The sequence below is a fragment of the Hibiscus syriacus genome, unplaced genomic scaffold (genome assembly GCF_006381635.1).
Source record: "Hibiscus syriacus cultivar Baekdansim isolate YM2019G1 unplaced genomic scaffold, ASM638163v2 tig00110328_pilon, whole genome shotgun sequence".
In the NCBI taxonomy this organism is placed as follows: Eukaryota; Viridiplantae; Streptophyta; class Magnoliopsida; order Malvales; family Malvaceae; genus Hibiscus; species Hibiscus syriacus.
The window spans coordinates 7586525-7603023 of NW_024062685.1; the positions used below are offsets into that span (position 1 = coordinate 7586525).

General features: G+C 39.0%; 1 protein-coding gene and 1 pseudogene across 1 annotated transcript; one reads left to right on the forward strand and one right to left on the reverse strand.

Moving 5' to 3' along the window:
* The first annotated feature begins 728 nt into the window (after nucleotides 1–728).
* Nucleotides 729–6874, forward strand: LOC120118354 (annotated as a pseudogene).
* A 7246-nt stretch (nucleotides 6875–14120) lies between these two features.
* On the reverse strand, nucleotides 14121–14728 carry LOC120118730 (oleosin 18.2 kDa-like). Its single transcript, XM_039138730.1, has one exon. The coding sequence runs from the start codon at nucleotides 14662–14664 to the stop codon at nucleotides 14131–14133; it is 534 nt and encodes a 177-aa protein (XP_038994661.1). The 5' UTR covers nucleotides 14665–14728; the 3' UTR covers nucleotides 14121–14130.
* Nucleotides 14729–16499: the final 1771 nt, after the last annotated feature.

Sequence of the window (16499 nt, forward strand, 5' to 3'; positions counted from 1 at the left end):
AATGAATTTTTTGAAATGAATTTAAATATATTTAAGGATAAAGCACACAAATGATCCCTTGATTATAGAATACTATTTTATTGAGTCCTTTGATTATTAGAAGTTATAAAATATTCCTATGACTATAGAATGTTTTGTTAAGTCCTTGACTATTAAAAGTTACAAAATGATCACTCGACTATTCATTATGTTTCAACTCGTACTTTTCTATTAAAAATTGGCGGTTGTTTATGTTAGATGTCAACATGATGACTCATATATGATAGTCATTTGAGATTCTATGATAATATTTTATCATATCATAGTCAACAAGTTAATGTTCAACTCAAAATATTATATATTTTTAACGGAAAAAGATGAGTTTGAAACATAATGAATAGTCAAGTGATCATTTTATAACTTTTAATAATCGAGAGACTCAATAAAGTAATACTCTATAGTCAGATTATTATTTTGTAACTTTTAATAGTTGAGGGACTTAATAAAATAATACCCTATAGGGGAGGGATCATTGTATACTTTACCCTATATTAAATACACAATCATATTTAATTTGAAATGGGGGTTAAAGCTAACTTAGCATAGTATTCAAATATAAGGGATCCAAATGTAAATACACAAAAATCTAGCCCTCAAGCAAATTTTTTATATATTCCTTTTACGGACTCCTTTTGTGCGTCTTTTTTCTGTCAAAAATTTCGTCTATATATATATTGCTTTTTAAAGGAAAAGGAAATTCTTACTGCTTCGTCAAACCCTCTAAAATTCTTTCATAACCCCACCATCGGTTATAGCTTTATTTACGATCCTGACCCTTTCTCCGACCGCCGTCATATATTTTCTTCCCGAAATACCCTCCCGTTGCCTCCTAAATTACCTTCTTCCCTAATTCGACGTCGAGCCGGATTCAATCCGGAATCAAATGATATCTCCGAAGACATTGCTCCTATTCTTCTAGAATATTCTGTAAGTTTTTTTTAAAGAAAAACTAATATATATATATATATATATATATGTATTTTTCCTACGAAACAGAAATTATTTTGTTTCTTTGATTATTCAATTTCAATTTCTGGCAATTTTATGGGAATAAAATCAATGGGTTTAGGAACTTAAATATCATTATTTCATAGAAATTTTTGGATTAGGCTAGCTTTATTGTAGTTTAAGTGGAATATGTGGTTTTAAGTAGTTTACTTTAGAGATTGTTATCGAAGTTGTTTCAGTTAGGTTAAAGACGAGGAATCACAATTTAAGCTTGAACTGATAGTGTGTAAATGATTGTAAGTTATTGGTTGATCGAGCTTGATAGGTGGTTTAGTATTTGGTTTAAATTATTGTTTATTGATGCAGATATGCTTCATTTGGTAGTGTTATGGTAACTTAAAAGCACAAGAAAAAGAAGTTCCACAGACATTTGCCGAATGCTTTTTCTGTAACATTAGTTAGCTATGGTTTCCTGGACCATGAAAACCTCTTTAGTGCTGAAATAATGGTTTTCTTAGTTTTATTTAGTGTACTCTGTATGTTATTTGGTATTTATGTTAGTATCAGTTGTAGGCGATTGATTTGCTTGTTTTTATTGAGTGTAAGGTCTTCTTTGGAGTTTATGCTAGTCATATTTTGTAGAAAATGTAAGATCGATTTCTCGAGTTAGTGATGATATGCTTTTTGATGGAGACTTAGGATATTGTTAGATGGAAGTCATACTAACTACCCAAAGACATATTATAGTGGCATTGTGGATCTGTTTTGTTTGTGTTCCGTAGCATCAATAGATAGATTTCTATTTGAAAAGACTTCTAATATTTGCCATCATAAATAAAACTATGGAAATTTAGTTTGATTGTGGATCTGTGTTGTTTTTGTTCCTTAATTTAGCTTGAGTTATTATCTTCGTTGCATTGGTTGTATTACAGTTCAAGTTCTCTTGTTTGTGATCATATGAACTGCTGTATCTTTTGTTTCTTTTGAATGGTCATGAGTCTTTCACCCTCAGGCATTCCTTAATGTAAATGTTCTTAACAAGTTAACATCTTTTAGTTTAGTTGATTTTATTTCTTTTTCTAATATTAGTTTCTGTTGTTATTACATACCTTAACACTTTCCCTTAATTTTAGATTTTCCTTCAAATTGCTTCTCATGTTGTCTGCTGCTGCATTTGGTTAGAGACTGGAACTGTGCATCCGTAAAGGAACACGTGTTTATTATTTATTTCTATAGGATCCAATGGAGCTGAAAGCTTCATCACCTAAACTTGGTGGTCTTTCTCCTCCTGCTTGTATTGGTGATCCCCAGGCGAAGGAAGTTAGTGATGAAGAGGATGATGATCGCAACCACAAGCATCGCCGGCGTGATACACGCTCTCAATCATTAGAGACAGATTCTATGGATCCAGTTCCTAGAAGGCCGCACAGAAAGCACAATAAGCCTTTTGAAAATGGTCTTCCTATGAGAGAAAATGAATCTCAAGCAGGTGAAACCTGGAAAGACTTGACATCCAATTTTGTCAGAGGACGCCCCGGGTTAGTTCCCAGAGGAAATTCGGACCTGAACCAGAGAATTAGACCGAACCAAACATTTAGCGGAGATTTTGGCCCTGGTAGGGGAAGAGGAAGGGATGTCTCTTCTTGGAATCAATGTGATCCTAGGTTCAGTTCAGTTAATATTGCTTCCCAAATGGTTCAGCCAGGATCTGTTGCTCCAAGTCTCTTTCCAGGAAGGGGATTACCAAATGTTTCAAATGCACACAGCTCATCGTGGAGTGCCTTTGGGCTTATGCCTGGAATACCAAATGGCCTGGATACTCTCAATCCTATTGGCTTTCAAGGGGTCCTTAGGACTCCGATGAATTCTTCATTGAATATGGGCATTCACCACCAGCGTTGTAGAGATTATGAGGAGCGTGGTTTTTGTCTACGAGGAGACATGTGCCCAATGGAGCATGGTGTCAATCACATTGTCGTGGAAGATGTTCAGGTAAGGATTTCCCTAATGTTTGTCTTGATTCTGACTTGTGGTGGCTTATTCGGTTTCCATGAGCCTTGACAAAAATATAGATAAAAATATTGTCATATGGTGATGCGATAGGCTACCATGTTCATCTGGTTTATCTTGTCAGGCTACCAGCAGTGTAGGATGGACAATGTGCTAAGAAGGTTTTTGACTGTTAACATTTCCTTTCTAACACATTTTAATGTTGTCATGTACCTTCATCGCAGTGCTTCACTACCACCAAAGTCAGGGCTTATATTCTTGTTGCTTTAGTTTCATTACCTGGGCCCAGCTGTTCTATTTATCTTTTTGACAATGCCCTAACTAACAAAAGGGACATGCATACCAGATAGATTACCTGCTTCGATTCTCTAGTAGATTGGCTTCCTTCACTGTCTCTTTAAGTATCTTGTTGAAGGGATGCCTCCAGATAGAACGGTGGCATTACACTAATCAAGAAATTTATTCTTACAGATATATTTCTTCTTTAATTATTGACTAATTGCACTACTTGAATAGAGATAAATGCAATTAGACTATTCTAACATCATAGGTATTTGCTCCATGGTCTATATTGACGGATGGAGTGGCTTCTTTTCCAATTTATAGTGTCATCTAACTGATCATCCAATTCATAATGTACATGCTGTCGAAAATTCCTTCTTTGAAATTGATTTTTTATTATCACTTTGAAACAGCTAGTCATCCCCATTATTAATTTGCCAGTTACATCTTTTCTGATTTGCAGAGTTGTCACAGTTTAACCTTCCTGGTACGGTTCCAACTGCACAGCTATTGGGAACCCCTTCTGTACCTGGACCACTACCATCAGGTGTTCCTCCCTCAACCTCTTTAATGAACAGTGATGGTATACATGGAAAAAGTAGCAAACCCGGAATGACTGGTGATGCCTTGGGTTCAAATGGTGCAAATGGGGCTGATTTATATGATCCTGATCAGCCTTTGTGGAATAACAATGGGTCAGAAGCAACGGCTTCTCTCTCAGGACTACGTTCACCCAAGGTTCATGAAACAGAGTCTTTGCAGCATAATGAATTGCCAATTAGAGGTGCTGGGTCACAGAGAACAAGCTTGCCTGGTTGGGGTAGAGTTCCTAGTTCTCAAGGCACATCTCGTCAGGTAAAGCAGATCAGAACTCAGGATGATGGCTCCAAAATGGATTTGTCACTCAAGTCGCAGAATGATAGTACACATAATAGCAGAAAACCAACTCAGAAGGCATTTCGTACACTGTTTGTCAATGGGATTCCTCAAAAAAGCAACAAAAGTGAGGCTCTTCTCTCTCATTTTTGTAAGTTTGGACAGGTTATTGATATTTATATTCCATCAAATAGTGAGCGTGCCTTTGTCCAGTTCTCAAAGAGGGAAGAGGCAGAAGCTGCTCTGAAGTCACCTGATGCTGTAATGGGAAACCGCTTTATTAAGCTCTGGTGGGCTAATCGGGATAGCATACCTGATAATACTGTAAATAGTGGCACTGGCATAGCAGTAAATCCACGTGGTCTAACAGCTTCCGTTATTGAAGTTCAGCCTGTTGCTAATAGAGAAAAGGATAACCTTCAATCAATTGGTCAGAAAAGCAACGTTGTCCATGGTGCTGATGTGCCTTCTCCGAATTCCCCTAAGCCTGTTAATATTAATGGTCCTAAGGCTCCACCTCCATCGCAGAAAAAGTTAGAGACTCTGGAGCAGATGAAAAAGGAACTACACAAGAAGCAGGAAATGCTGGAGCAGAAGCGGAATGACTTCCGGCGCCAGTTAGACAAGCTTCAGAAACAAGTAGCGAGAATTCTCTTTACCTATATATACCATCGTCTTAATATGATTCTGAATAAATGCTCGAGTAAATTTACATGTTCCAAGAACTGTTGTGTATAGAAAAGCAGGTTTATAAGTTATCTGTATATACCATAGTCCTAATACGATTCTGAATAAATGCTCGAGTAAATTTACATGTTCCAAGAACTGTTGTGTAAAGCAAGCAGGTTTAGAAGTTGCATATTTTCATAGTATAATTTTTTTTCAAGGAACCATAATGCTTTCACCAGTGATACGAAAAATTTCGATGATGGGCATTTGCCATTTATGCACATAATACATGCGCATGCAGCATGCTGGTGTGAGTTGGTAGCAATGGAAAAACAGAACGTCAGGGTTTTACAGTTTAAATATAGGATATTACTCCTTATTTTAGTTGTTTAACATCTATTTTTGTTTCAACTTGTGCAGTCTAGTGGTGTCAAGAGTGAGCTACTGTCTGGGCAAGCTGCTAAGAGGCAGAAGGTGGAGGTTGTGGCTGATCCTGCAAAAGCTTCAAGTTCCTCTGAACCCGGTGCTTTTGTAGTATCACCATGCACTGTAGGGATGATGGATAAAAACAAATCAACAGAGAATAGTCCAAAATCTAACCCCATGGCATTGTTAGAACCTACCAGCTCAATGCAGGTTTCTTGTGTGTCAGCACCTGTTCGGTATCCAGTCATGATGAACAAATACAAGTTGGACAACCGACCTACTGCTTTTCGAGTTATTCCACCATTGCCTCCCGGTTTTGCCGATGTGAGTTTCTCTCTCCCTCCCTCCCCTTTAAGAGTTAGCGTTTGATCCATATTATATAATGAGATTTTACCGTAATTATTCTTCTATTTTGTTTTGGAAATGGTAAAAATAAAAGGAAACACACATCACAAAGACCTTTTTGGTGTGTTTGTAATGATATATTACTCCAAAGGTGAAAACCTGAAAGGCATAACATAAAACATGTGCTATTTAATTATTTTCTTTCAAACAAGATATAGGTGTACATTCAAATATACTTGTGCTATGTTACTTGGACACAGTATGAGAGTTGGATGCGGGGATTTATCCGGAACCCATTATTGGTGTGTTCATATTTTACATAGTTTTCCTATTTACTTTGAGGGTCCTCATATGCACGCACATGCGTACGTTTGAAAACTGTTTGACCTGTTAAGAAAATGAATAATCCAAACTATGTGCTTTCTAGTTTTTACATGATATTTATAACCGAATTACACCGTTTTTTAACCAGAGCATTTTGATCCATTGGGCATATTGTAGGAACATGGCTTTATTTTTGGGGCTGATGTTCTTGGCCCCCATACTTTCCGACAACTCAAGCTAAATTAAAACGTAACCAATGGCATAAACTCTGAGAGGTTTTCATATTTCTCTTTGTTATCAATGAGAGGTTAATGAAATTTGTATGTCAATTAGGTTGATGTTTTGAAGCTACACTTCTCACAATATGGTGATCTTGTATCTGTGGAACTACAAGATATGGAAAAATATGAAGTGAGATCACAGGCATCAAATAATTGCTCAGTTTTTATAACTTACAGCACACGTCAATCCGCAGAGAAGGCATATACAAATGCTACATGCTGGAAGACCCATAATTTACGGTTCTCGTGGATGACATGTTGCAATCATCAACATGGTCACAAGGAAACCTCATCTTCTGCACCAGAAACCCTTCAAAGCCAATGTCGAGAAAGATGAAAAGTCAACAGCATGCTGCAGTATTGCCGACGAAGTTGTCAGTTTAATTCAGAGCATAGGGAATGTCTACCTGCAGTGTCAAAGTATAGTCCATCCGAATCTTCTCAACATGAAAGAGTCACCTAAAGGCCAAGGGCTTTGCTGCGACATTTTGAGTCTGTTTCCGGATTTGTACAGCGAGGTAAAATGGTCAATCAGTTGGACTCTTAATTTTTGTATGTTCTTTGTCAATTACTTCAAATTTAATTTTTACAGTATAATCTGTTTGTTACATTGTCAATTGCTACCACCACAAAGATGCCGGCGGATTGTAATAGGTTTTTTTTTCCAGATGTAGTACAAGCTTTGTAGTACTAAAAGTGTTTGAAGTTTTTAAAAGGAATTGTTGGTTTAGTTGAGAATCTTTGGGGAACTGATTCCCCTTTCAGTTTTATATAAGATTCTTTATGATTTTTTGCATTGCTTCTCCATTGCTTCAATGTGGAACTGATATTAATACCAAGTAAACGGATCGGATTGGATCATATGGGTTTTTGCTTTGAACAGAGATGATTCAATTTTTTATCTCTGGTTCTGAAACCAATAGGGGTTGGATCATCGTATAGATCATTTTGTTTAAATTTTTTTTTGGGGATAATTGAAGAATTTTATTATCCAGGGAACATGCTACAGAAACCAACGAGCAATAAACTGGGATATTGAAATGTTATCTAAGATAGTAAACTGCTGTAAAGAATGCTTTGAATGAAATTGATAATCTGATTTTACAAAGTATAGTTCTTGCTTTATATACATTACACTCATGCTGCAACCAACTAACTGCCTAACGTTCTAGTCGTTGCTACAACCAATTATAACAGCTTGCAAAACAACCTGAGTGCTAACTATCCTCTGCTGCAACCTTCTTGGCATATGCATCACACTCAACATCTTCTATGTTCAATATTCCCCCTACTTTTTCCGTTGTTTTTCTACTAAACACACCTTAACCTGATCACGAAAACATACAAAAGCACCTTTAGCTAATGGCTTGATAAATCCATCAGCAATCTGATGAGAGGCTGGGACATATTGAACGCGTAGATGCTTGGCTGCCACCTTTTCCCGCACAAAATGAACATCGAGGTCAACATGCTTGGATTGGGCATGGTAAATCGGATTGGCACTCATTGCAACAGCTCCTGAGTTATCACACCAGATTGTTGGTGTTGAAGTCAAGTCTTCACCTAAATCAGCAAGAACGGTATTCACCCAAGTGACCTCTGCAGCTGCATCCGCAAGACTTTTATACTCGGCTTCCATGGTTGACCGAGAGACTGTCTTTTGCTTCCTTGATTGCCAGGACACCAAACATTTGTCAAGGAATACACAATGACCAGACATCGACCGTCTGTCATCAAGATCACCTCCCCAGTCTGCATCCGCAAATGCAGTAATAGACATATTAGAGCCAGCAGTTGAAAACAACAACCCATAGTCCACAGTGCCTGCCAAGTATCGAAGGATTCTTTTAACTGCCATAAAATGGGATTCGCGAGGAGTTTGCATGTACTGCGCAACTTTGCTCACACTAAGAGCCACATCAGGTCGAGTATGGCAAATGTATAGTAAGGAACCAACAATGCTGCGAAATTCATATGCATCAACTAACAAGTCACCTTCACCCTTAGAGAGTTTATTAGCTACAACCATAGGCGAAGCAGTCGGATTAGCACGTGTCATCTTCGCTTTGGCCAGTAAATCGAGCAGGAACTTTTTCTGACTTAAAACAATTGAGTTAGCATCACGTTTGACTTCAATACCCATAAAATAGGATAAGTCTCCAAGGTCTTTGAGCGAAAACTGCTTATTGAGTTCACAAATCACATATTCAATATGACTGAGTGATTCTCCAGTCAGTATGATATCATCAACGTATACAAGGATAAACGTGCGAGTGCCAGCCTGATCGGTAACAAACAAGGAGCTGTCAGCTTTGGACCCTCGAAACCCAAGAGCGAGCAAGCTATCTCGAAGCTTGTTGTGCCAGTTACGTGGTGCTTGTCGTAGCCCATAGAGCGCCTTCTGTAGTTTGCAGACAAGAGGCGTGCCATCAGGATTGTACACCTCAAATCCAGGTGGTTGTGTCATAAACACATCTTCAGTCAGTCCACCGTTGAGAAAAGCGTTGTTAACATCGATTTGCCGAAGCGGCCAATTCTTCGAGACAGCCAGTGAAAGGATGATGTTTATCGTAGAGAACCGAACTACAGGGCTAAACGTCTCTTGGAAATCTTGTCCTAGTACCTGTGAGTACCCCTTCGCAACTAGACGTGCTTTGTGCCTTTGAACAGTACCATCAGCATTCTTTTTAACTTTGAAGAGCCACTTACATCCTACAGCCTTCTTTCCTACTGGGAGTTGCACTAGAGTCCAGGTACTGTTTTGCTGTAGAGCGTTAAACTCATCAAGGACAGCTACAGACCATTTCTCAGATTGAAAAGCTTCATAGACAGTTTCTGGGATGCTCTCATCAAGGTTGCTAAGGAGAACTTTGGGCTTGAAAATGCCAGCCTTACTGCGTGTGTACATCAGATGCATATTGGTTGTGGTTTTCGATTGTGACACCAGAGTTGGCTCAATTACAGGCTGTTCAGGTACAACTGGCTCAGCTACAGGTTGTTTAGATATAACAACCGGCTCAGCTTCAGGCTGTTCAGGTGCACGTGACTCATGACATGTTTCTTCATGAGGAGTCAGGGTTGTAGAAGGAGACACCGATGCTTGTGAAGGAGAGGCATGTTGGTTTTTAGTTGATTGTAGACTTGACTCAGTAGGCATGACGAGATCACGAGAAGAAGTGGGGGTCAATGTAATCCCAGGAGAGGCGTTTGCATGTGAAGAAGCCATAGGTACACGTAACCGTTTCGGCTGCAGAATTACATCTAAGGCAGGCAAATTCTTCTTCCCTGAACCACGAGAGAATTAAAATTCTGCAAAAGGAAATGTTAGTTCATCAAACTTAACGTGGCGAGATATGTAAACTCGTCCATCCGCTGCCAGGCATTGGTAGCCCTTATGCTGAGGACTGTAGCCTAGGAAGGTACACTGCTGGGAACGAAACATGAACTTGTGCTTTTGAAACAACCGGAGAAGTGGAAAGCACTTACAACCAAACACCTTCATAAAATTATAATCAGGTTTCCTGTTAAACAATCTTTCAAATGGAGAAGTACATTGCAATACTCGAGTGGGAAGTCTATTAATAAGATAGACTGCTGTGGTCACAGCATAAGACCAGAATTTTAATGGTAACGTAGCCTGAGCAAGAAGAACAAGGGCGAGCTCGATCAAATGTCGATGTTTTCGCTCCACAACCCCATTTTGCTCAGAGGTATGTGGGCATGTTACTCGATGCATAATCCCTTCTTTGGCCAGAAGGGTATTCAGGGGTCTAAACTCACCACCCCAATCGCTTTGAATGGCTTTAATAGAGAGGTTAAATTGTGTAGCCACCATACTCCTAAACAATTGGAACGCAGTTAGAAGTTGAGACTTATCTTTTAGCAAGTAGAGCTAAGAATGGTGAGTACATGCGTCTACAAAGGCAACGTAATATCGAAAACCGTTTGAAGGAGTAGGTGCGGGACCCCACAAATCAGAGAACACAAGTTGAAAGGGTTCAGAATATACCGTCTGCGAGTGTTCAAATGGCAGTTTATGGCTTTTCCCAATACAACAAGCCGAGCAAACTTTATTGGAATTAGTTGAAATTTTTACATGTAGCTTTTTACAAACATCTTTTAGTGTTTGAAGAGAGGGATGCCCCAAGCGTTTGTGCCACAAATCAAGCGCCTCGGAGGTAGTAGCTAAGCTAACACTATCTTGGTTATTAACCGGATGCCTGCCGTCAGCCAGCTCGAACAAGTAAAGGCCCCCGTTCTGTTTTCCTCGAAGTAGAACACTGCAAGTAATTTCATCTCGAACACAACAATCGTTGGCATGAAATTCAAGAAAGACTCGATTGTCCCTAGCAAGCTTGGACACCGAAAGTAGATTTTTAGTTATCTCATGCACATGTAAGATATTGGTTAACTTTAGTGCTTGTGACCGAGAAAAAACTAAAGCGTTACCAACGGTTTCAACATGAAGAGAAGCACCATTGCCAACAAGAAGGTTACCTGGTCCCCTATAGTCAGATGGTTGAGCTAGCTTGACAACATCTGGCGTCACATGGTGCGTGGCACCTGAATCGACTACCCAATGCTTACGCGAAGAAGAAGCTGCATTGGCTTGAGGGAGCTCAGTGGCTCTTCCTTCACTGTAGGAGTCATACTGTGTGCTGTCAGCAAAATTAACACTGCTAGAGTTGGCTTTATATTGTTATGCATCACTGCCATCACCAAGGAAATCACGATCAAAGCGGTACCAGCATTGTTGAACTAAGTGCCCAGTCTTACCGCACAATTGACAATGCACTCAGGGACGACCTCGACTACGACCACCTGATCAACCACCCGAGTAAGATTTGCGATTACCTTCTTGGTTGGTTCTTGAACCAGAAGTGAACCTATTAGCAGCCTGTGCCACATGTGCACTCATTGGAAGGTTGTCTGCTGAAAACTCAAATCCAACCAATTGAGTTTTAGCATCAATTAACATGTTACTAACAACATCGAGAGTAGGTTTCTCACGTATGGTGGTTATAACCGCCATAAAGGACTGGTATTCACGAGGTAGTCCTTTAAGCACACTTACAATCTGCTCAACTGGTGCAACAGGACTTCCACAAGATTCCAGCGCATCGCACACTTCTTTAACACGTGTGATATATACACGCATACTATCATCTCCTTTCTTGAGAGATTGAAGTTTGTATAGCAGATTCATTACTGCTGTGGTGGAGCGGTTAGCAAAGAACTGCGTGACCTTGTTCCATACGGCAGCTGTTGTCTCAACACCAACGAATTGAGGTAATAGTTGTGGACTGATGGTGGATAGTAACCAGGATGCGAGCGCACTGTCCTGGGCCATGAAGTCTTCAAACGCTTCATTTAGCACAACCTCACCATTCTGATCGACCACAGTCTCTGGTGGTGCCACCATCGAGCCAGTCAACATCCTTTCCAAGCGATGACTTCGAACTGTGAGCAGTACTTGTTGTTTCCACAGCAAGAAGTTCATCTCATACCAAGACGACGTTCACTTTCTTGTTAGTGAACACAAGCGAGCGCACCAACGAACCTCCTCCAGATGTTGAGGAGACATTCGGACTGTCAAGCGCCATTACCGCAGTCGGAGCTTAGAATCCAAGACCTTTGGCGAAAGATACCATATTGAAATGTTATCTAAGATAGTAAACTGCTGTAAAGAATGCTTTGAATGAAATTGATAATATGATTTTACAAAGTATAGTTCTTGCTTTATATACATTACACTCATGCTGCAACCAACTAACTGCCTAACGTTATAGCCGTTGCTACAACCAATTTAGTGAAAAAACACAAAATACAAGTATATTGAACAGAAAATGAATACCACATCTGGTTTACAACTCCTCTGCTGTTTATATACAACTCTTTATAGTTGTTATAGTCTTAAAAGACTTTGTAACTAACCATTAACAACCTCAACTAAACATTAACAGCCTTAACTGCTAACAAATTTCTAAAATCACTAAACAACATGCATTAACTCATTATGCTAACATAGGAAGCATCGGCACTTTCGATTCAATTGTTCATCTTTTCATCAAGAAGATTGAATGTCAGAAATGAGTTGTAATTGTTCATCTTCTATGTTCAATACGGGACTAAACAACCTCCCCCAAAACCAACTATACCCCAGGCATTACAAAGAATATCATTTATGCCTCCCCGTTTTATCAGTGCATCATTAAACCTCAACCGTATGTTTTCCCTGACCTCAAGAACCATATCGGCAACATTCTTCCTCCCCCGCTCAAAGATTCTATTATTCCTCTCTCGTCAAATGTGATAGGCACTTCAAGCCACCCTTAGAATGATATAAAGGAAAACCTGACCTACGCGATCGTAACAGACATCATCATGATCTTCAGTTTCTTGGAAAAGCCGAAGACCTCCTAACTACTCGTCTTGTGGTCAACGTTGCTGAAAAGAACTCTCAAGTATACAAAGTCTACGATCATATCATTAGGGATGTGAAACGAGTAGGTCGGGTGCGGATACTCCCTCCTCTATCCCCATCTAATATTTTTTCAAATCCATCACCTGCACACCCATGATAGGTAAAAAAATTTAAATCCACACCCGCCTATGTGGGTACATTTTCAAATCCACACGCGGGTACATTCTCAAATCCACACCCACTACCCAACTGGACCCAACTGGAGACGTACTTGACTAGACCGGCATGACAGCAACCTTAAGTTATAAATAAACAACAAACATAAAACAAACACGTCCATTAAGAAGCATAATAAAATAAACTAATGATTATCTAAGCTAAGTGTTAACATAGATCTTAAAGTACATAAAGTATAAGTTATATTTTATACAATATTAAGATTTCTAAATTAGTCTATAAAATTATACCTAAATTCATAATGGTTCAAAATTTAATGGGTATTTAGTGGGACGGGCGGATGCGAAGTGGGTAAAATCTCAAACCTATCACCCGCCCACTACCTGCGACGAGTACCACTTTCTAAATTCACACCCGCCCACTGTCCACTTACGCACTAAAGTTATACTCATCCCGTCTCAATTGGGTCTGGAAAGAGTACAGTGCAGAATCCACGTTTGTCATCCCTATGTATCATTCACCGCAAATGTGGTTAATTGTAGAGACAAGTTCTTTAAACAATTAAAGAGCGATTATTCTTGTCAACTTTAAACATTTAAAGAGCTATTATTCTTGTCAATGTGGGAAAACTCGAAAGTTTGTGCAAATGTTTGTTGATCACTTGTATTTGTATGATTTGATTTCGATGCTACTTCGAGCATATTTCTTTCAAGACCTACAGAGTTTTTCTGCCCAAGTATTACACATTCAACCCGTAAATGTATACAAAAAAATCTTACACAATTTGAGGCAAGTAGGCAGAACAAAAAAAATGCAGTTTTAGATGAATGTATTATACAAAACAAATGAAGTGTCGGAACAAAGAGAACTCACTCTTTTCTGCGCATCTTCACATTAAGCTTCATTTTCTTGTAGGACCGGACCTTCTCGACTGCTCGTCGTAAAGGCCTTCTTGCATAAACCCTCCTGCCTCTTGAGTTCTTGAGCTTTAGTTCTACGATTGATTATTTTCATACACCTTACCATCAATAAGGGAACTCAACAATATTTTTCGGAGGAGCCACTTTAAATAAGTTGCACAAGTTAAATTTAATAATTTTTTAAGCCACAATAATTTTCGATGGAGTCACATTTTAGTGTCAAAAACATACATAAATGGAATACAAGGATTTAAACACAAAAACAGACGTGCATAATATAATATACTGGTAATTGGAATACAAGGATTTAAACGCAAAAACGTAATATAATGCAGTAATTGTGCCACTCAAACCAAAGCCTGCATTTTATTCTCAAAGGCAGGTCTTTATTAATCCACCTTGTTCAGCTTCATGTCCTAGCGGTCGTAACCTGTCCCTCGTGTGCCTTACTCTCGATCTTCTGCCCCACTTCCTTGGTCTTTGCCCCCACGTACCCCGCCATATCCTGCACCCGCTCCTGCATCCTCCTCCGTGCCTCCTCCAAGTCCATCTGCTCCGTCCCCGTCGCATACCTCACCCGATTCAACACGTAATTCAACGACGATAACCCCGTCAACCCGAATGCCCCGGACGACAAGAACCCCGCCACCGCCATGGAAATGGCTATGACGGCGGGGACCAGAATCGGGCTGAACAGGAGGAAGACCGGTGTCGCTACTAGTAGCCCGATGACGGTGCCGGCTAACGTCAACCCCGATAACGCAAGCAGTGTGCCACCGACGGGCAGAAGCGTGAGGACCGATAGAATTTGGGTTGCGGATGGTCCGCTACCGTGATAGTTCTTCCCACCACCACCGTAACCGACTCCGGCCGGGTTGTCGTAACGGTACTGTGGGTGAACTTGAACCTGGTGAGGCTGGTTGCGATCACGAATTTCGGCCATTGCTAAAAGAGAAGAAGACAACAAGGCTTGATGAACTTGTGCAAAATGTGTAGATGAAGAGATGGAGAGAAACGGGGGAATAGGGTTGTGGTTTTATGGAGGAATTGGGAGGTTTAATGAGAAGACACGTTGAGGATGACATGGTGAGCTGAGGCTTTGCATGGGGAACAAGTTGCACTTAGATTCCTGTGCCTAAAAGAGGGAGGGAAAATACCCCCTTTTTGTTTTCTGCAAAATTGGTGCGTTGTGCTTTGGGAGTGGGGACATGTGGGTTTTACCTAAATTTTAAGAGCTGTTGTCCTTTTCTTTATAGCTATTTGTATCTAATTTATTAAAAGAAAATGAGATACATTAAATGCTTATTATATTCTACTTTTTCTATGGCACTCGTACATTACTCCTGTAATAAATACGACAATATGATTCATCAAATAACATTCGAAATTCTAGATAAAAAGGTCAACAAGTCATATATATATATATATATATATATATATATATTAAATTAATTAAATAATCTTAGTGATAAAGAAGAGTGTTATTTATAAAAAAGTTTGAAATAATTTATATTAATTTTTATGGATGTTACAAGTTTTTGGAAGATTATATTTAAGGATATGTATAAGATTTTATATTAATAGATAAATTTAAAAAAAATGAATTTATAGAGCCCTAACATCTTTCCCCTTCCTTTTTTTTATTTGAATTTATATCGTTTTATATATATTAGGTTAATTTGTTTCTGTTTTTATTTTGTTTAGTCGACGGTTACATTGATTTTGATGTTGGTTGTCGACTACCAGTTCTCTTTTCTCTTTGCATTTTTAGTATTTAATAAGAGTAATTATGTATTTGTGACACGTTTATCTCTGTCTTTTTGGCACTTTTATCTCCGCTTTTGTGGCATGTTTTTCGTTTTCCCATTTCGTTTGGTTGTTCTTTTATTTATGTTTTCTTAGAATTGAATTTGACGCGTTACGACTGATCAAGATGATACTTATTTGAAATTTCATTGATCTTCCTTTGTATGGACGTTCGGATTGAATTTAAAAGTTTACAACTATCATCGTAAACTAAACACATAATTTGGACATTTTCCTATAACATTGAAACTAGTCACTTTAGATCATACAAGGACCATACATAAAAAAAGGTTAAAAATCCAATCAAAAGACTTAAACAAAAATAGATACGAATAAATCTGATTATATCAGCAAATAAACAAAAAAAGGTAATTAAGCTATTGAAAGACCACCGAGAATCGCAAATCAAAGCCGAGCGTCGTGAGAAACTATCCATAAACGTAAAATCGCGCATCTAATTGTTATTTTGGATATTTTCACTTTTTTTTTGATGAAATAAGAGAGTAAACTAAATCTTAAATAGCAGCTTCCAAATCACGAAACAATGTAGTCTTGCTGCAAGAGAGGAGCAATTTCCAAAGGTGGCGTGGAGTAAACCGAGTCAGCAACACATCCTGTTATTGCCATCTTCGCTAGCTTATCAGCAACCTGGTTAGTAGCCCAATTAATGTGACTCAAGGTCACATTCCATTCCCGGTTTATCAGCTCTTTAATTCTTTCCAGAAGGGTAAAGGGCGAACCTCTATGAGGAGTTTGCTGCAACATACGAATAACCTCCAAGCTATCCACTTCCAACATCATTTGTCTCTCACCAAGGTTCCAAGCATGAGTAAGACCTTCATGAGCACCCCAGAACTCTACCTCAACAATAGAGCATATACCAATAGATTTAGAGAAACCAAGAATCCAACGATCATTCGAGGATCGAATAACCCCCACAAGCAACAAATCCATTGATTATACTTCGGGAAC